The sequence below is a fragment of the Lycorma delicatula genome, chromosome 1, assembly GCF_047948215.1.
Source record: "Lycorma delicatula isolate Av1 chromosome 1, ASM4794821v1, whole genome shotgun sequence".
Lineage (NCBI taxonomy): Eukaryota > Metazoa > Arthropoda > Insecta > Hemiptera > Fulgoridae > Lycorma > Lycorma delicatula.
The window spans coordinates 237,010,681-237,033,380 of NC_134455.1; the positions used below are offsets into that span (position 1 = coordinate 237,010,681).

Consider the following 22,700-nt stretch of genomic DNA (forward strand, 5'->3'; position numbering starts at 1 on the left):
CTGCAATGAGCTTAAAAAACTTGTTCAGATGCTATCTGATCAAGTAGCTTCACTTACAGCCACTATCTCAGAGCTGACAAAAATGAATAAAAAGTCCTCCGTCGCAGCTAGTGAATCAAACAGTATGATACATACGAAAGTTCCTATTCTCAAAGTCGTACCGCCACGAATAGCGACTATCACAGCTGGCAGTAAGCCACCTAATAAGCTCCCCATAAAGGGAACCCACATAACTATCTCTTCTGGGATGTCAACTACAGCATCCCATTCAAATAAATCTCCTCCACCATCACCTCATATACTGGAGGATATGGTTGAAGAACCACCCGACCCTAGGGCATCGGAGTTCTTTAAAATAAAAAATACAAAAAAGAAAAACCGAATCACGTACAACTAATTTTTATATAGTTTCCGAAATTTATGTTTTTATTTGTTTTTTACACTTATGAACATTATTCAGTGGAATGTTAGAGGTATTCGGTCCCGCATTGAAGATATTAGAGTACGGGTGCACACACATGATCCACTAATCATGTGTTTCCAGGAAACTCACCTTCTACAACATGACCGAATTACACTTAGAGGATACTTCTGCGAGAGATACGACTGCCTAGTAGACAGTAGGGAGAGTGGTGGAGTAGCGATTTTCATGAAGAATGGGGTGTCAGCTACAAGAATTCAACTAACCACTGTCATTCCTGCTGTTGCAGTAAAGGTCACTATTCCCTTCAAATTGCATATCTGCAATCTGTATCTCTCACCGAACACTGAGTTCAGTGCTTTAGATGTCTCAAATCTCCTTACACAAATACCGTCTCCATCGTTAATAGTAGGAGACTTCAATGCCCATCATATTTCCTGGGGCTCAACCTTCTGCTCCACTCGAGGAAATATGATAAACAGATTGAGACAAGATTTTGACCTTTGCCTACTGAATAATGGATCACACACATTTATGTCCTTATCAACTGGTGCTGTATCTAACCTTGATCTTTCCATATGCTCACCGAATGCTCCCTCATTTTAATTGGTCGATTTGTGATGACTTTCACAGCAGTGATCATAGACCAATTATTATTAGTTTCGGTGTAGACTGCGAGATTAAAAGAAGGCCACGGAGATGGATTGTTGAAAAGGCAGATTGGAACGGATACCGTAAAGCATTCCAATCTCAGTATGACGATGGAGCGAACATCCACGACCAATATTCTTCTTTTACGTCCATGATACTTAAGAATGCCAACAGATATATCCCACAAACATCGGGTAATCCTAGACGACCTTTCGTTCCATGGTGGAACGATGAATGCAAAAATGCTATTAGGAATCGACGGCAGGCACTACGTAAATTTAATCGTAGGCCTACAACAGAACATCTAAATTTATACCGCAGGGCTAGAGCGGTGTGCCGTCGAGTATTCTTGGACGCTAAGAGGAATTCATGGACGAAATACGTGAGCACTATCTCACGCACTACTTCCACGTCTACTGTATGGAAGAAAATTCGTGCAATCTTCGGATCACCGAAACAATCTATTCTTGGTCTTATTGATGAAGGAGAACTCCTTTCATCATCGTCGGAAGTGGCAAATAGTCTAGCAAAATCTTTCCGCTCGGTGTCTCTCACCTCATCATATAATTACGATTTTCAACGGTACAAGATACAAATGGAGGTGTTGTCGTTAAACATTGGTGATTCGGTTGGTGAATTAAACACTCCATTCGTATTTAAAGAATTGTTACATGCACTTAAAAATTCACGGCACACTTCCCCTGGACCGGACAACATTCGCCTTTCCATGCTTTCACACCTTCCTAATTCGGCACTACAACAACTTTTGAATATTTTCAACGGTTTATTCTCCGAACAAGTCTTCCCACCCGGCTGGTCAGAAGCATTTATTATACCAGTACCAAAACCTGGTAAAGACCAGACGAACCCCTCAAGCTATCGCAATATTTCATTAACAAGCGTTTTGTGTAAAATAATGGAGAGAATGGTAAATCGCAGACTTACATGGTACTTGGAGAAACATGGCTTTCTATCTCCAGAACAGTGTGGTTTTCGACAAGGACGATCTTCCATTGACCATTTAGTGTCACTAGAAACAGCCATACAAAACGCTTTCCTCAATCGGCAACACCTCGTCGCTATCTTCTTTGATATAAAAAAGGCGTATGACACAGCCTGGCGACGTGGTATTCTTAACACTCTCCAAAAATGGGGAATCAAGGGCAATATGCTTGCTTTTATCCGGGGATTCTTAAATCACCGAACGGCTCGTGTTCGTGTGGATGATTCGCTCTCAGATAGTGTCATCTTGGAGAATGGAGTGCCCCAAGGTAGTGTATTAAGTGCCACCTTATTTTCTGTAGCCATAAATGATATTACCAAATGTGTTCAGGCTCCTGTCTCATGCTCTCTATTTGCTGACGACTTTGCTATCTCCATTGCAAGCCGTTCGGCACCTACAGCAGAGAGACTACTGCAGAACACTATACATCACCTTGAAGCTTGGTCCAGGATTACTGGTTTCACATTTTCATCCGAAAAAACAAAATGTGTAGTTTTTTCTCGGCTACGAAACCCTTCTATTCCGCAAATTTTTCTGAACGGTGAGACTATTATTATCTCTACTTACGTTAAGTTTTTAGGTTTAATTTTTGATAGCCGTCTTACTTGGGTCAAACATTTAAAAGAATTGAAAACAAAATGTTCCAAAATTCTAGATATGATGCGAGTCCTTACTAACACCAACTGGGGAGCCGATAGATCATGTATGATACGTTTTTACTATTCCTTTGTTCGCTCCCGTTTAGATTACGGTTGTGTGGCCTACTCATCAGCTCGTCAAACCGTGCTTAAAATGCTGGATAGTGTACATCATGCTTTCCTTCGGCTTGCCACAGGTGCGTTTAGATCTAGTCCTGTCGCAAGCTTACTGGTAGACTGTGGTGAACCATCACTTTGGGATAGACGAGACCAGCTTTTATTATCGTATTTTGCTCGTCTCAGTGGACAACCAAATCACCCGGCTCTTGAGTCTGTCTTTAGAAATCCTAATCTAGGAAAGTATGAGGACCATCCACGTCGTACTGCACCGGTAGGTATCCGTACCTGGCGTCTGCTGCAGCATATAAATGTTGACAAACCGTCATTCTTTCCTATATATCCTTGCTCATATCCTCTGTGGAGAATAAACCTTATAAATTTTAATTTTGACCTGACCACATACAATAAACAATCAACACCATCTATTGTCTTTCAGCAAATGTTTCAGTGTGTTCTCTCCAAGATGAAACCAGACGCGGTTGTATACACTGATGGATCGAAACAAAATGATACAGTTGGGTGTGCATTTGTTGTTAATGAGAGAACTTATATGTTTGGTCTACCCGGTATTACGAGTGTGTTTACCGCTGAACTATACGCTATAAATAAGGCTCTAAACATCATTAACCCTAAATATAGAAAAATTCTTATTTGCAGTGACTCATGTAGTGCTCTCCAAGCCTTAAAAAACTTTTATTCCAAACATCCTATCGTCATTGAAATTTACAACGCAATCGCTGAGTTGAATAATCGCAACACAGAATTAAGTTTTTGCTGGGTCCCTAGCCACGTAGGGATTCCAGGTAATGAACATGCAGATTCCGCTGCCAAAGAAGCATGTAACCAGCCTCCTTTCACCACCCGAGTTGCTACTTCTGATTTCATTAACTATGTAAAACAATTATTAAGAACAAGGTGGCAAGATGATTGGACAGCTACCGTTGATAATAAACTCCGTCAGATTAAAGATTCTGTGTTACCATGGAACTCCTCATACAGAAAACCCCGGCGTGAGGAAGTAGTTCTCTGTCGATTGCGGATAGGACACACGAGAGTCACACACGAGTACCTGTTTACAAGAGGACAACCACCTCTATGCGCAAGATGCAACTGCCGCGTGACTGTGCGCCACATACTCGTGGACTGCATATGTTATGCGGCATTGCGTCGTAAATTTAAACTACCTAGTAACATCCGTGGTATCTTGCGTAACGATAAGGAGGTTTTAAACCGGATGTTTATATTTTTACGTAGTATAGGGTTAATGCAAAAAATTTAATAAGTATGTATTCTTTCGTAATTGTATGTATTGTCCTATGTATTGTTTTTGTTATCCGAGTAGGGAGCCTTTTACACTCCCTATCGGATTTTTTTTTTTTTTTTTTTTATATATATTCATATTTTTTTTTGTTTTTTTTTTTTTTTAAATTCGTCTGTGATATTAATTGTAAGATTTTTGTGATATTAGTTGTAAGACTGTAAACGTAATAGTTTTAAGTTTTATCTCCTTTTTTAGTTTTAAGTTTTATTTATTTTTAATGTGATAGTTTTTAACATAGTTTTAAGTTACATATTAGTGTTTTTGTTATCCGAGAATGGGCCTTTTACACCCATTCCGGATTTTTTTTCTGTGATAGTAGTTTTAAGTTTTAATTTTATCTAAAAACCTTAAATTATTTTTATTTATTTATCTATTTATTTATTTTCCGGGCGATGATAACGTTCAACCGTTTTTCGCCCTAAAAAAAAAAAAAAAAAAAAAAAAAAAAAAAAAACCACTGTTACATGTGTATGTTAAAAACCTTAATGAGAATGCTGGACTACATATGTAGTTAAAAGTGATAATCTTTCAACCAACTCTGATCTATTCTTTGATTTTTATAAACTGTTCATGTTTAGACCAGTATAGTCAGTTCTTTGTTGTGTTCTTCTAAAATGCTTTATTCAATTGAGGAAGTGGTTGCTACAGTGGAAGATTATGTGAATTCTGGAACCTTTCAAGAAACACATCATATATTCATATAAAGATTTCCGAATGCCAGTATCCCTGCAAATGTGTATATATGTGTGTGTGTGTGTGTACATGCACACACTCACATTCACATACACAAGGGCTATTCGGAAAGTAACTTCTGATTTGTTATTAAAATAACACAAATTGATATAAAAACAATTTATTATATACATCTTTTAGTTGCTTTTTTTACATAACTGCTGTCCAAATTAAGACACTTGTCAACCTGTTAACAAGTTTTTGAATACCCTCGACATAAAACACTGCCATCTGTGAATTAAGCCAGGCAGTAGCACTGTTTTTCAACTCCTTGTCATTTTCAAAAAACTGCATCACTAATCATTTCATCATTTTCAGGAAAAGGTGACATTCATTCACTGGGAGCCAAATTAAGGCTGTATGGACTATGGAGGATAGTTAAATAACTTCTATTGAAACTGACAATTTGGTGTTGAGTGCATACTGCAGTATGCAGACAAGCGTTGTCATAAAGAAAAACGATGCCTGAACTCAGCATGCCACATTGTTTGTTTTGTATGACCCTTCTCAATTTCTTTGTCTCACTATATGTGAGGAAAAAATTTTGGTAATTCTCTTATCATGAATTGACAATTTTCACATTAACACCAGCAACAAGTTCATCTGTGACCATTGAGAATCAACCACTTCTTTCATTGTGGTGAATGTTTGTTTGACCTTCCTGAAACAGAGGACACCATACTCTTACTGCACTAACACTCATGGTATTCCCTCCATATACTGCACAAAGTTCATGATGAATTTCTGCAGCTGACAAGTTTTTTGCATGAAGGAAATGGATGATGACATGCATTTCACAGTCGGTGAGATTTTCTATGACAGCAGCCATTTCGAACGAGTTTTGCAGGAACAAAAAAGCAAGTGAAATTTCCAATAACACTACTAGAATTGCAATGAACCAGGCTATTCAACTGTGCAAAGATAGAATCGCTAGCCCCCCCACTCCTTCATGCAATACTGAGGACCAGAAGTTAATTTCCGAATAGCCCTCACATATATTTTTGTTATATATTTGATAATGTTTATAGGATGGCAAATGAAAAAATACACCTGAATTTAGACTGTATAATAATTTATCATCAAACCATGAAAAAAAGCAATGTATTCTAAACTAAAGCTTGTTTCTTTCTAGATCAGTTTATCAAACAAAAAAATGTGACATTTATATTCTTACAGAAAGTGGGGAAAACACAATTTCTGTAGCAATTTTTTGTTTTGTGTAAGCTTCAAGAACTTAAAAAACTGATATAGAATGCACAGTTTTATTTGTTAATACATGGCTCCTTATCTTCACTCTCAAGTTTCAGGCCATTCTGTCCCAACATTTTGGCAACAGTGACCTTTTAAAAAACATTATTACCCACATTCTGTTGCAACATTGAAACAGTTTTTTTCATATCAATAAACAATTTTACAACAAAAAATAAAAAATGTAACCATTCATAAATTTGAACTGGATGTTAAAAAGAAAAAGTAATATTACTTAAAAACTTTCCTTTGATGGTCTGTTCTATTGAAAGAATGCAATCAGTTTAATAGCACAGTGAAGGGGTTAATGTACTGCAACAAGAAAAGTTTGCGCATGGGAATATGGAATGAAAATTTTTTTAAGAGTATGAAAAATCCATGTGACCAGGGATTGAACCCAAGACTTTATAAATAAAAAGCTGGTACAATACCAATCTGCCATCAAAGTTGGCAGAGTGTAGTTTTTTATTATTGTAATTTTTATTAACAGATGACTCCACAAAAAATATCACCTATAAGAAATGCTATCTACTCACAAGAAATGCAGAAGGTAAAAAACCTGCACCTTGATAAAAAAAAGTAAGAAATGGAACGCTGTATTTAATATTAAGTAATGTGTAAGATTACAAGCGGAACTTCCTCAAGAAAACATGAAAAAAATCACTAAAATCAATGTATTAGATCACAAGTCCTGAAAAAAAAAAAAATAAACTATCTTTTGAACTGAGAACTCTTTTTTTAAGCCATTTTTTAAAAAAATCATTCCATTTAGTTTAAAAAGACAACGACAATAGAAAAATTAAATTTACTTTGAAATTAATATATGTTCTAAAACTTTGTAGCACTGGTTATAATTTTAAACTCACATACTTCATTTCAGGAAATTGGAAAAGACTGTTGTAATTAGTACCATATTCATATAACATAATAAAATTATTTTATAAGATGAAACCAACGTTTAGGGAAGTACTCTTAATAAATTACATAAATTCAAGCAAAAGCCTATAAAAGTAAGCAACCATTAAAAAAATCCCACAACTTACTTTTTCTTTTGTTAATGATTCTATCATTTTATTTCCCAAATCATAAATGGTTTCCATTTCAGTAGTTTTAAGAGTCAATTTTCCAACTTTTGCTCCTACACCTGTAGCTGGTCTCTCTACCTGAACTTCAACCACCTCTCCTTCAACTATTTCTGTCTCTTCCCTGTAAAAAAAATAAAAAATAAATATATCAGAACAGTAATGACAACATTTATTAAATCACTGCATAACCTGCATAATCAGGAGCAAGATCTACCAACCAAAGAAGATAAAATTATTTATTAAGTGTATAAATAGTATGAAATTATATATAAAATACTTATTTTATACATATACATAAACAGCACAAAAGCAGAAAAAACAACAAAATAAGGTACAGACCTTAATAAAAAATAAATAAACTAAAAACAATAAAAAATTATATACAAGCAGTAGTAATGATGGAAAAATAAATCTAAGTGAGAAACAAAGTGGAGTACAGCCTAATATTGTTATGGTTCCATGAATTTTAAAAGCCAAAACAAAAAGGATACTTGATTGTATTTTGATGTGATGTCTCCTTCTGCACATAAAATACGTCTATGGAAACTGGGCCCTCATGAAGATAACACACTGAATTTGAGGTGAATTTTGTAAGTGTAAGGCGATGATAATCTATTATATCCCTAGTTTTTTTGCTATAAGATTTCTTTGTGTGTTAGTGAGAGAATCAGACCTGTCTCTTATCAGACTGTGAATCAGACCTGTGTCTTATGTTAAATACATATATGAGATAAGGATTAAATACATTTTTAATTATTTGAAATAAGAGAAAAAGAAGAGTTTTTCATTGTTTGATTAGAAAAATGATTAATGATAAACATATTCAATTTTATCCCGTAGCTCTTAAAATATTCAAGGAACTTGAGATTTTGACCAACTGCTCTGTATAATTACAGAATTGTGTAATTGAAGAATAAATTTAACAATTTTGTCAAAGGCTTAAATATAAAATTAAGTACAGTGCCAAGTAAAAAAATTTATATTTTTAAGAATAAAAATAAGTTTTGTGACACTTCTTATAAAATGATTTTTTAAGTGAAATAGACACACATCTTTTTATTAAAATCAGCAAAAGGTAACAATCTAATATCTCACTTTTTTTAGATACATTATAGAACAGGAAATAAAGTAGGAGTTTCTAATATATTAATCATCAGGACCAGAAAGCAGCACTAGTTATACTTTTATAACAGCAGATAAAAAAAAAACTTTCACCACATAAAAACTTTAAGAGAAACGTAATACCAATAGGAATCAAATTTATCAACAGGTACATAACATAAACAGTTACTAAGAGAATATCTGAAGAGAGAAAATCTAGTGCCCAAGTGGGTTTAAAAGGTATGGAAGAGATGTAAGTCCTACCAGTTGAATGGCCTTGATTATAGCAGATTTAATCTCTCTCTGTTCTTTGAAAATTGTCAAACAAATCTTGATAAATCTGTGTAGGTTAAAGAAAACTGAAAACCATTTATATTGAACAGATGTATGAAGAAAAACATAGGCATGTTTTACTCACCACAGTAAATAAATAAATATCTACTGATCAAATTGCACGTAACTGATCAAATTAAAAGTAAAACTTGTAATGTTAGAATTCCAGAACAATGAAATTCATCTCTAACATGTTGAATGGAACAAGACATGTTGACTAACAAAAATAAACAAAGCTGAATTGAAGGCTTAAACTGACAGTAAATCTTCAGTTGTTGGCATTGTGAACTAATATTAAAGTAACAATTTAAACAGTAAAGGCACAAGTAAAAAGAATTAACTAAGTGTGTAATGAAAGAATTAGCTACTGCAGAAGTAAAGAAAAATACCATTCAAAATAAATTTTACCACTAGTTTAATAACTATAAATGCATAATGTACATTTATAAAATAAATAATCATTTTTCTGTTAATAACAGATAAGTTTCAAATAAAGTACTACATTTGTTTTTCATGCTTAAACTGCTAAAATAACATTAAAGCACTAAAGTAAACCTACAAAAATAACAATATATATATATATATATATAAAAGGCTTTAATTAAGATATCAATAAAATACATACTTAATCCGAACTCCAATAGACTTTCTTATTGCTTGAGTTAAAGCTTCAGTTTTACTCATTTCCAGACTGTATATTTCAGAACCAGCCATACTTGTAAATGGAGTATCTTGCCCAAGTGACTGGGCCAATCCCATTGCTATCGCTGTTTTACCTGTAAGATAAAATGAAACCATATTTGACATACATGTAAAAACATAAATGTAAAAAAATAATAAAAAGTACTTTTCTTAAAACAGATCAGTGTTATCTTCTAATCTAAGCAAAATGTGCAAAAGTATAATAAAAATATGAATTATTTTATTTATTGTAGTCAAGTCTGAAACATTACCTATAGCACTTCTATACAAAAAAAAAAAAGAAAGAAAAACATGGTGATAGGGAAAATCCTAATACCAAAATTTAAATAATTGTTGTACTTCATATTTTTTAAATGTTATTTTCAGGTAAATGCAACTTGCTCCTTTGCTGTATATTTTATTTTTGTTCAAAACAGATCAAGGTGTTTCTTTTACCCCAGTATATTTTTACTGTCGAGTTCTTCTAAGGTTCAAATCCTAGTAAAGGACTATTATATGGATTTGAATACTAGATCGTGGATACCGGTGTTCTTTGATGACTGGGTTTCAATTAACCACACATCTCAGGAACAGTCGACCTTAGAGTGTACAAGACTACACTTCATTTACATTCATATCATCTCATTCATTCTCTGAAGTAATACCTTACACTAAACAAAAAAAGAAAGTTTATTTTTACTATTGAGAAAAGTTTGTTCTTGAAAAGTCTCTTGTCAACTTTGATCTTTATCAAACATTTATTGCAAACTCGGGGAAGAATTAACAATAAATTTTCATTTACTGTAAATTGTTTTATAAATCTCATTTCTAATACATGTTATATAATAATTAAAAAAAAAAAAAAATTTAATGTGAACAGAAGGGAAATTACTATTTTTTTTTTATCCAGAGCATTTTAATATGCAAAATCCAAATATACATAAATATGTTCATTTATAAAAAAAAAAAAAAAAAAAAAAAAAAAAAAAAAAATTATCTCTGTCTATAACATTAAACTTTGCATAAAACAAATAGTTGTTAGGGCAACATTTCTTCTATGTTGAGTACTGCTTACCTTAGCTTTACATTTTTATCACTTATTGACACATTTCAGAACCAAGCAGCAGTATTCAACAGAGAAACCATAGTGATCTTAGCAGAAAAGGTAATAGTAATTATTACCTTAATAACAACAATTTTAACACGGTTAACCAGACCAGAATTGTAAAGAAATTTGAATATACATTAAAAAGTTACATTAGACAATAGTGAACATACGGTTTAATAAGCAATGTATTTTCAATCAAGTAATTCAAATATAGAGAGGGGTGTTAACTAAATGCTACAGATTAACAGAAATTTAAAATTAACATTATAATAAGTTTTGACAGTTTTTGGAGTGGTTCCGAATGCATCAACAAGTGATAAAAAAATGAAGCTAAGAAAGGTAAGCAGTACTCAACATAGAAACTACAGTGACCTTAACAGTAAAGATAATAGTAATTATTATCTTAATAACAACAATTTCAACATTACTTCATCTGACAAAAAAGAATTTAAAAATTACTAGATATATAAATTAGATTACAAATCTAAATCTTCATGTTATCTTCAACAGAATAATAAACTTCCATAAAGAAATATGATAAATCAAAGTAGTTGTATTTAAAATTATAGAATTCAATTCACTACATAATTAATTTATAAATAATACATAAAATGTTGAAAACAAGTTGATGCAAAGCAATTTGCAACAAATCCCAAGATTTATTGTGTAAGAAAGTGTTGTTGCATAACAATGTCTGCCCATACACGGCTCACCACAGCGTTCAAACCATCAATAAGTATAATTTTGAGGTACTGGAACACCCTCTCTACAACCCAGATCTTGCTCCCTCTGACTTTCATCTGTTTGGGTTCCTCAAGGATGACTAGCAAGGTTGTCGATTTTTCACAAACTCAACAGTTTTTTCATGCAGGAAGCAGGTCAAGAGTAGCTTTGTGATCAACCAAAAACCTTCTTGGAAGGAATATGCAAGCTTGCGGGCCACTGAACCAAGTGCGTTGACAAAGGATGCGACTATGTAAAAAAATGATGAACATTTTCAACCCCATATAGAACGAAATATGTAGACAATTTTGTAAATTCACTTAATTTACAGACTTGTTTTGTTGATATAATGCTCAGAAATTTCATAAAATGATGAAGAAAAAACACAGTTTTCCAATGATTTACTGCAAATGTAAATAATGCATTTCTTGCTTAAAAAAATTCTTAATAAAATAGAACATGCTTTAATTTGGCATTTACCATGTTTTTTCCAACTATAAAGTTACAATGCTTAATCCTAACCTTCTCTCTTTAGCCAAACTAAAGTCTTTTCAGTAGTCAATTTTTTTTTGTTTTGTCAGCAAATTTTTTTCTTTAAACAAGAGTGTATTTATTGAAGGCTTATTTTATAGAAAAATTTTTCATATATTTGAAAGGTGATTACAAATCTTGCCATGCATTTAATTATGTGGCTAATTCATTGTACAATTGCCAGTTCTCTAAATGAATGTGGACGATTTAAAGGTTAAGTAAAATTTATTTTTACAAACACATATTTAAATAGAATGATTAAAGAGCTGGGCCCTGTATCTTTACTTACAATTAAATTAGAATGAGTTAAACATTGTATCACTTAAAATTTGAACTGAATGAACAGAATACTATGTCAGAACTGAACATTCTGCTGTTTGAAAGAATAAGTTATTAAACAATATATGTAAAAACAATTAATAAACCAAATCACTTCATCACAAAACTCTTAGAAAAATCGAGAAGTTAACCAATATCATGTCTCTACATATCTTCCCACCAAAATCAAGTGATTTTTTTTTAAAAAAAAAGAATAACAAACACTTAAATGAAATACATAAAACTCTTTGAAGAAATACATCAGTCACTTAAAATTGGTAGCAGGCATAATTTGTGTATTGGTCGCAATTCCATGGAATTTTTAATATCGGCTACACACACAAGATTGTTTGATCCAAGAGATTTTATTATAATTTAACCATATTTTCAATAAAGGAATAGTATTCCTTTATACTTTAAGGAATAGTAAAGGAATAGAAACTTCAGTGAAGTCAGGGTCAGGGACTGAGGTGAGAGCAGATCCAATGAGAAAATGTCCAGGTGTAAATAAATGGTCATGGATCCCTTGAATCAGAAGATAAAGTAAATAAAGGGTGTGAATTCAAGTCTTCAATTTGGGTAAGCATGGTGTACACAGTTCTTCAAAGTTTAGAATAGCTTGTGCTACAACTCAACTGAGATGAAATTTGACATTCTTTTCATCATTTTCCCACAATCCAATAAAATGAGAGGAAAGAAGAATAAAAGAAGACAAACTTAAAAACAACTCTATATTGGATTGGAAATTCCTTGAATTAAATACTGTAAACAATTCATGAAGAGTATTGCTTGCAGCCATGAAGTTTGTTCATTATCAGATAGTATTTAATTTGGAAGACCTCCAAGAGATATAAAATGTTTTAACATGGCTCTAAGAGATATAAATGTTTTAAAATGGTGATGTAAGCTTCTGAAGTTAAACTGGATGCTAATTCAAAATATATAGCTTTAGTAGCAAGACATATGAATAAGCGAAAGACTTTTGATAAAGCCTTTGATCTCTGCCCACCAAGCCAAATCACAGAACCGCCATAAACAACAGGACAAGAGTAAGGTTTAGATGGAGTAACTTGAGTAAATGGCAACTGAACAAGTTGCCGAGTTAGTCTTTTAACACTGAAATGAAAACATTTCATATATTTCTGAATGATGGATCATACAATGACTTCACCATTGAAAATCAAAATCTTTCAGAAACAGAATTATGAATTAACTGAATGCTGCCATATAATAGGCCTAAATGTTCACTTTCTATTATTAATCATATTATGTGTGCTTTAGAATGTAGAATAAATTGTTAACATATAATAGCTTAGAATTCGGAAGACAACCACCTACATGGAGTATGCCTTTAACATCTAAAAATGGATTAAGAGAAAATAATTTTTGAAATCTGTCAACCAGATTGAATATCATCAATTTCTGAACCAAAATAGGCCAATTGTGATAATCGAATAAAAAACTGAATCATTTTAATTTTTAATGGATAATCTGCCAACATTTCTTTTACAAGATTTTGATTTAACTTATAAATGGATCTGAAGCAACAGATAAAATTAAGAATTAGTCTGGACAGTGCCACCAACAGGCAAAATAGATTGCTGAATCTCTGATGCTCTATTAGAAATAAATACTTTCCATTTAAACAATTCACCATGAATCCAAGATAATCCAATCATGGAGTCAATACAAATGAATTTCATTATTGCAATATTTAAAAATACAAACACTTGGTGAATCTGATGAGCTAAACATAAACAAGCACATAACTCAAGTCTTGGTTGAGAAATTTGTTTCAGTGGTGAAACTCTAAACTTCGAGCAGAGTAGATGGTTGAAATTTTTCCATTAGAATAAAGTATTCTGACATAAACGCAACTTGCATAATCTATGAATGATGTATCAGCAATTTCATGAATGACTCTATTGTTTTACTTAATTTATCTATTAATAGTAATGTTAACTAAGCTGAATTGACTATTTAGATTTTGCCACTGTGAAAGCAAATTATCAGGTAAAATATCATCTAAGATTTAATTTGCCATAATTTCTGCATAATATGTTTACATAAAAATACTACTGGCTCAATTAAGCCTTGCAGGCCTTAAATTCCAGGAATAGATAAAATATTTCTTTTAAAAAACGCATTAATTTTTTTATTAAATTAAATTTATTAATTTATCTGAATGATTGTTCCATTGAATTCTTAATGTGCTACATTTTCCCTTTTGTTTAGAGAGACACTGAAATTATTATTTAATGAGATTATACTTTGATTATTAACAAACCATTTATACAGGGCATAACCATATTTCTTCAATAAATAAATTACATTTAATTTTAACTTTTTTAATATATTTAGATCATCATATCCTGAGATGAAATGATCAGCATAAAAATCATTTAACACAGTTCATCTTACAGCAGAATTATCCTCAGCAATTTGATTAAGGCACCTGGTGGTCTAAAAGAAACCATTAGCTGTACCATACATTATAATTCTTAATGCGTAATGTTTTAGTTGATGATTAGAGGAGTCCTGCCATAAAATTCTTTGTAGATTTCTGTCTTTAGCTGTGATCAAAATTTTCCTATTAATTTTTGTGATGTAAGCTGTAATAACATCTTACATACATGTCCTAAATCTAAGGATTACTGAAAAAAGATATTGTTGGACAGAACATGAACTAACAGTATGTCGTTAAGTAATAAATGATTTGTTAACTTAGCTGAACCATCAAATAAAATTCACAGTTTAGTTGTTAGGCTTGATTCCTTAAAACAGCATGATGCAGTAAGTAAAATACATATTAATCCAAAGCTGACTAACCATATGAATTGAGTTCAGACATATGAACAAAGTTTTTATGCATTCACAAATAGAATTAGAATAATTAGTCTTAAGAGTAAGATTACAATTAGGCTTGCTCTCTATACTTGGAAATCTTTTGGCATTGTCAAGATAATTACAAAATTCAATATATCTAATTTTCCTGGGAGTGTAACAAATCGTTAGTGTTTATTTCTATGGTATTTTTTTGAAAAATAAGTCACAAATGATATTTCCCAGTGATTGTCATCTGCATAAACTAAGTCCTTCAATTTCCCAACATTTACTCATAAGGGATGAGAGATTGTCACTTCGAATAAGGAATGTTGAAATTGGCTTATTAAGTCGATTGTTGATGGTAGATTTCCAGTAAGAATACAGCCTAGCTTGGTTTCATGAATGACTGGATATTGAGTACTGTGAGTGGATTTATTTGTTTTGATAAGACTAAAATAAAGTTTAATATCAAGAAGAATATCAATTGTAGATAAAATATTAATGTTTGGATAGGCCCAAAATATATCTTTGGGCAAATTAAAAAGAGATATGACTAGACTCCAATGGCAGATTGTTAAATTTGGCAATACAGCATATTAAACTGCGAAACTGAAATCTTCATAGCAGGAGTTCAACTTGAGCTTGACACTATATTTGAACTAACAAGATGAATTATTAATGCCTGCAATCAGAAGATTATTCTTTATGAAATCAAACCCTAATTTATATGCAAATTTAGCTGTAAAAAAATTTCCTTGACTACCAGAATCTAGGAGTATTTTGCAATTAATATTATTATAACTTATGTTTTTGTCAAAAATACTTTTCATTCATTGATACTTAATTCTAAAAATTTCTAACTCATATATAAATGATTTGATTTACATATATGATAGAAAATATCCTTTGAATTTACATGATAACTGAACAGCTTATTTTTAGGACTTATGTAAATTGTTTTGATTACCTTTTGATATGGCACTGAAAACTTATGTGAAATGCTAGTTGATGAATAATATATGGTGTAGTCTGATTTAGAACTCACAATCTCCAATAACTGTCTTCTAGTTTAGAGAAAAATTAATCAATTTCTGAAATTCAGGAAACAGTCTTTCTTTCCACAATTCTGCTATAACAGAATCTAACTTAGAAATTGAAAACTGCGAGACAATAATCTCAAAGACATTAACTGGTAAATTTTTTGGCTTACAGTGAATTTATAATAGAATTGATTATGTTAATAAAATGATAAATATTAGACAAGGATTCCCTTTCCAATGAGTTAATTTTAAGAATATTCACAAACAACAGTTATAAATAATTTGTTATCAAATCTATTTTTAAGTATATCAATAACTACTAAATAATTTTCAGTTGCGAGAGAGGTAACCTTAATCATACCAAACGCTGTACCTTTAAGTGAAGAACACAAATAATTACTGAATATCAGACAGATGACTTCTTGAATATACTAAATTATTAAACATGCTTAAATAACATTACCATGAAACAATGGTAAATTGATGGGCAATAATGAATAGGATTAACTGGTGCTACACACATATTTTGAATAGAACCTAAATGATCAGAATTAAAAAAATTATTAATTAATTTATTAATTTGCATTCTAAATTTCATAAATTATCTTCGATTTGAACCCTTCATCTGAAACATTTTCATTAAAATCTAGTTCAAACCGAAATTGAATACTATTATATTTCTGAGCTTACTCCCTTAAATTTAAAAAAAATTAATTTAAAAGAACAGTTATCATGGATTTATTTATTGCTAGTGAGAACACTGCAATCTGTTGAACTAACGAACAATAAGCAACTCCCTCCCCTCTATTACACCATGAGATGAGGATGATACGTATATACAAAACAGGTGTAGTCTTTGTAAAGACTCAGGCTGACTATTCCTGAGATAGTGGTTAATTGAACCCCAACCACAAAAATACAGCAGTATCCAAAATCCAGCATTCAAATCTGTATAAAAGCAATCAACTTTTACTAGGATTTGAACCTCCGAACCATTGAATTCAAAAATCAACAGTAAAACAACCGATTTCTGACGATGAGTTTAACCAATAGACTAGTCCAGTGGACAGCTATCATGGATTTGCGGGTTAAAATTATTAACATATATTTGCAGCCTTGTTACAGAAGATTAGACAACTGTGCGCTTGAACTTTAAAGGCTAAAGTCAATTCTAAATCTTCTAGCTATATGGCATGTTTTGTAAATATAACAAAAATAACAATAAAAAAAAATCTATTAAGTAATTGATTTGTTGAATAACTGGTTGATGAATTTTACATCATCTGGATGATACAACATGTAGTGATACACTCAGTTAGTAAACATAATAACACATAACGTAATACATAATCAAATATTTATACAACAATCAGCAGTACTTATTAACACCTATCTAGCCACAATTATCCACATCCAGCCCAGAGGACCATACATATTCACAAACACATATTTGAATTGAATGATTAAAGAGCCGGTACCCTGCACCTTTCTTTACAATTAAATTAGAACAAAGAGTTAACATGTATCACTTAAATTTTGAACTGAACAAATAGAATATTAAGTCATAAATGAATATACGCTGTTTAAAAGGAATAAGTTATTAAACAACAAATACAACACAATTCATTAATTAATAAAGAAGATTGCTGTATCACAGAACTCTTAGAAAAATAAAGAAGTTAAACCAATGTCATGTCTACACATCTGGAGGCAATTTGCAGTTAATCATGATTTATATATAAATTTTGTGAAATTGAGATTGAACAGAATCAAAAGACCTCCAAAACTTCTATCCCTGTTATTTACTGAAGTTCTTGAACATGTGAAAATTGACTCTCTCATGTACTCAAACTTTAGGTCATCCCACAGATTTGAGTTTAGAGTTACTACTTTCTGGGCTGCAAAATTAAATCATTAACACACCAGTGCTGTTCATGAAAAAGAACCAGACTACTTAAATTATTGTTGTTTGTTTCAATATTCATTGGAAGAAAACAGGATTGAGTTGCTGGATCATGTTTTGTGATGGCAGTATTGCATTCATGGTTACACAGTTAAGAGTCAAGTATGATGTGAAAATTCCACAGTATTCACCCAATGCCATTTTCTTTAAAATGCTTACTTTAAAATACTTTTCTAATAATTATACTTTAAAATCTATAATCCCCTTTACTTTCTGCCAAATGCAATTTCAAAGAACTCAGAAAATATGCAGCATAAAATTTATTTATTTTTTTATTAATTTATGTTATAATGAATTTATACAATTTAAAGAACATTTGATATTTACGATTTTTAAATGGCACAACAAAGGATTAATAATAATTTTAATTTTTATTAAAAAATGTTCTCTAATTTCTTTCATAATTTTATTCTAATGATTTTTGAGACTAAGGAATCAATTTCGGACAATTCTGTACCTGTAGACTGCCTGACTGACACGATGTTCTTTAATTTTAACATAACTTTTTTTATTTTGCACAATCTCAGATTTTCCCAGTTTCTATGAATTGTTTTTTCAAATCGGATACTTATTTGATTTGGGGAGAAAAAAATTAATTAATAAAATGTTTATAAAATAAGTTCCATTTTAGAGAATTCAGAATTACAGGAAATCCCATTTTTATACGATTGCCCAAAAAGGAGTATAATGTATTTAGGGTGTATGTATGTTCCACCAAGTAGCTCAGCAGCTGAACCGATTTAGAGTATAACCTCATGTTGGAATCCTTATGTTAGTGGGTGTACCATAGGCTAAATATATTACATCTCAACATCACGAACTGGAGTCCGGAACGGAGCCCAGCAGAGATGCGTCCTGAAAGGCAGCCATAACAGAAGTGGATGAAGAGCTTCTACACAACCCTTCCTTTTAAAACTTACAATAAAAAATTAACACAAATCAGCAATTGCGACTCCTCCGGAAAAGGGGACGCATTGCTTCCTCCATATAGTTAGTGCCCCGTTGTGGCGTATTCCTGCTAGCCTATGAAGCGTTAGCACCGAAAGGACTTCAGTGGACGGTCTGAAGGGGAATTATGTCGGGAGGAAAGGTTGCATAAGCCTAGCCTTCCGCGGTCGGCCCATAAAATGGGTTCGATAACGCTGGTTTAACAACGGATTGGAATGCAATTAAATCCGTCCTTAAAAAAATAAATAATAAACAAAACTTGAAAAATTAGACCCGCCATTTAAAATAAACCTTTTAAAAACACGCCCGATTAGAATCATCCAGCAGCAAGGGACTCTGTCCAGGTTCTGCGATTTGTAGGGAGAAATAAACTCCCGCCAACTTTGCATTCCATTCCAAATATATTAATATATATAGTAGTGGAGATTTGCTAGTTGAAGAACAAACTTTAATGAACTGAATTAACTGTGAGCCTCAAACAAGCTGGGTTTGAACTAAATGATTCAAATCAATCAAATGAATAATATTAAAAAGTAGAATTAAATTTATGTTAAATAAAATAACATTAAATAAATTAAAAAAATTTCTGTTTAATAATAATGTGCTTCCCAAGGGGACTGCATGTGAGGCTAGAGTGGTGAGGTTATGTAAGCACCTCATGCGAGGCTAGACCAATTATCAACTGGTAACAAACAGGGTGCCCCTGGGGTGCTGTTTTGGGAGGAACAATGGGATGCTCTTATATCTCTACAAAGAATTGTCCAATTTTCAAACTTCAAATGGGATATTTGTTAGTAGGTAGAAGGCTAACTTTTGCATGCATTAGGTACGCTCTCGATGTAACAGATCACAGTAATTCAGAAATTTTGTTATATTTTTACATCCAATCTTACAATTTTTCAAAATTGAAATGGGGTATTTGCTAGTATAATATAAAATCACAATTGAACCAAACCGGAAAAAAAATTAACTGATATACTTGAAAATGGACCATATTACACAATGCCCAAAAAGGAGTGTAATGTATTTAGGGTGTATGTATATTTGTTCCACTGTACCAGCTAAACGGCTGAACTGATTTAGATGTATGACCCCACACTCGAATCCTTACATTACTGGGAGTGTCAAAGGCATTATAAATATGTATTAGGTGTATATATATATATATATATATATGTTTAAATTTTAAAATTTGGAAAAAAAATTCTACTAAATAGAAATACTATATACAAAATTGTCACCCACATGCTCTTTAATTAAAAAGCAATGATATTTTTGGCAGTCATGTTTTTTAATTTTTAATATTTATCTCTTGTTGATTTTCCTTTAAAAAATTTGAAGACAATCATTATTAATTATCGTCAAAGAGGTATGTCTGCCAAATTTACACTTTTCTCAACCAATAATTTCTAGGACAACCATTTTTCTGTGGCACTGTTTTTAACAAAGAAAAGAAAGGAGACACAGAAGAAAAATAAACAGACTAATATATGTACATTTTTTTTTTAAATTTAATATACCTGTGCCAGGTTGACCTGCTAATAATATAGCGCGTCCAGCAATTTTGCCTTCTTTTACCATACCAAGAACAACACCAGCAGCACGGCGTGCCAACAGCTGGCCGACCATTCCTTGAGATACCTGCACACCAGATGAATTCAACTCAACTCAATGATAAAAATTAACAATAAAAACACATACATTACATAAAATGATATAAGCTCTCCATCCAAACTAACTTGAAATCTCAATCAATTTGTATTTATGGATAACAGCATTGCTTGTTTTGAGAATTCTTCTGTTTATATTCCAGAGCAACAAAATTAATCTCTTACTAGTATGCCTACTAGAACTGTTTTAATATGTGTTAAACCTTTCCTGTTTCTTATTTACTTAGCAAAAAAAAAATTCCTTGAATATGAAAGATGTGCCAATGAGAGACTTGAAAAGAATTAACTTTTTAATTAATAAAATGCAAGGCCAGCTTACTTAATTCCATCCGTATTGCCTTCGGTTCTAGATAAGTAATACTTTAGAAAATTGTATCATAGAGCAGCAACCACAGTTTGATGCCCTGCAATGGCAATTTGTCTTGCAGATATTGCATCAATTTTGAGTGGCTTTGGGTACCAATAAGATTCATCAATTGAGATTTGTTAACATGTAAGTGTTATAAGCAATTCAATAAAGATAACAGATCTTTATTGAAGTTGATGCAGATCACATGCAACTTCAATGAATTTCAAAAATTTATTGTTTAAAGTATGGAAAAATGTAAGAATTACTTCAAATCTGGATCTATTTTACTGAACCAGAAAGTACTTTAAGAGGATGGAATGGACTGGTACTGATGGGTTTTTTGAGGCCCATGTTTTGAATCACAATAATAAAAGCAAGCATTTCATGAACTTGCACTAGTTTTTGAAGAATTAAATATACTAGAAGGAAACATTTTGCCTTTTCAAAAGGATGTACGTTCAGCATACAAGTTAGCTTTTCTTACAAGTAAATGTTATTAATTTATTGAACAGAAAGGTTAAAATATTCTACCACCTTAAAGTCTAATTTTTTCAAAAGAAATAATGTGATCAAATTTAAAATTACTTTCAATCATTACAAATATTTTCATACTGCTATCATCTTCACTAAATTTATCATCTAAATCATAACCATCAATTAAAACCTGTCTACATTTAAAAAATACCTGGGTCTGGCCACAGACCTACGTTTCAAAGCATGCGCAGTAACTTTATTTTTATTGTCATTGCTATTATTAGTACTATCTATTTCATTGAGTTCTCTCCAAACGCATTTTCTCTTTGTGGCATTACAGTATCACAAATTGGGTTATCTGTGTTACATAAATCATTACATAAGTTGCTGTAGGATTAACATAGAGAACTGGCGCAAAATATGTAATAAGAGTGACAGTTCACTAGATAACAAGACAAAGATTTAAGTAGTGAACTGGCATGAACTATGTAATAAACTTAACATAATTGAAGTGTCTTTTAAAAAAGACATACAAATTCCAGCTACCTATAAACAAGTCTCAGTTCAATTTTGCTAGGTGTAAGAAATTTGTAACTCATTTTGAGCAAAAAGTAATACTTAAAAATATATTACAAGAAAGAAAAAGACGATTGTATAGTACAACACAGTTGAAAGTCAATAAAAATAAATGTTTATATTCTGACCATAACTTTACAGTTGTATAATACATTAAAAATGAATCAAAATTAACATGTAAGTAGAAGTAAATATTGTCTTTATTCACAATCTTTTAAGTAAATGGATCATTCCATTTGTGTAGTTTTAAATAAACTCTGATAAATAAAAGAAAGCTGAATAAAGTAAAAGTTTACTAGTTACTGATACTTTATTCACTTCATTACAGGTAAATACTTATAAAAAACAAGTAAATAATAAATAACTTATTTCTAATCATATCACCTGCTGTCAAATTTTCTTTCTTGCATGAAAGAACTGATGATTAAATGTTTATCTATTAAATGTTGATTTTTTAATTAAAAATGACAAAAAACTGTCAAGTAATCCTAATGGGTTAAAATTAGTACTGATTGTATAACATAAGATTGTATTAGTACTGAGATATAAAAAAATGCTATGGGCTTATTTGAATCTAGTCCTTTTATTAAAAAGAAAACAATCAATTTATACCCTATAATTTTATTAAAAACTCTTGCACAATTCTGTGCAAGAAGGCCGACATTAACCTGAGCCCAAATTGATATAAATCTGAACCTCAAATTGAGCATAACTCAAGAACAACTAAACCAATTTCCATGAAATTTTCACATGCACAAATTTAGATACAGTATTACAGGATAAAAAAATTTCAAGAAAATTGATCAAATAGTTTTGGAAATTTACAAGCTACAAAATTGT

The 22,700-nt window shown here is 31.6% G+C and overlaps 1 protein-coding gene across 3 annotated transcripts in view; it reads right to left on the reverse strand.

Annotated features, from left to right (window-relative positions):
* Positions 1–22,700, reverse strand: part of rept (RuvB-like helicase 2 rept) — a 390,162-nt gene that overhangs the window by 33,921 nt on the left and 333,541 nt on the right. For all 3 annotated transcript variants that reach the window (XM_075374509.1, XM_075374518.1, XM_075374525.1), the window contains exons 3-5: positions 20,312–20,432; positions 9,279–9,429; positions 7,178–7,340 (exon numbers count right to left, since the gene is read on the reverse strand). In XM_075374509.1, coding sequence (XP_075230624.1) covers positions 7,178–7,340; positions 9,279–9,429; positions 20,312–20,432 — 435 coding nt within the window. The remainder of the gene's footprint in view (positions 1–7,177; positions 7,341–9,278; positions 9,430–20,311; positions 20,433–22,700) is intronic.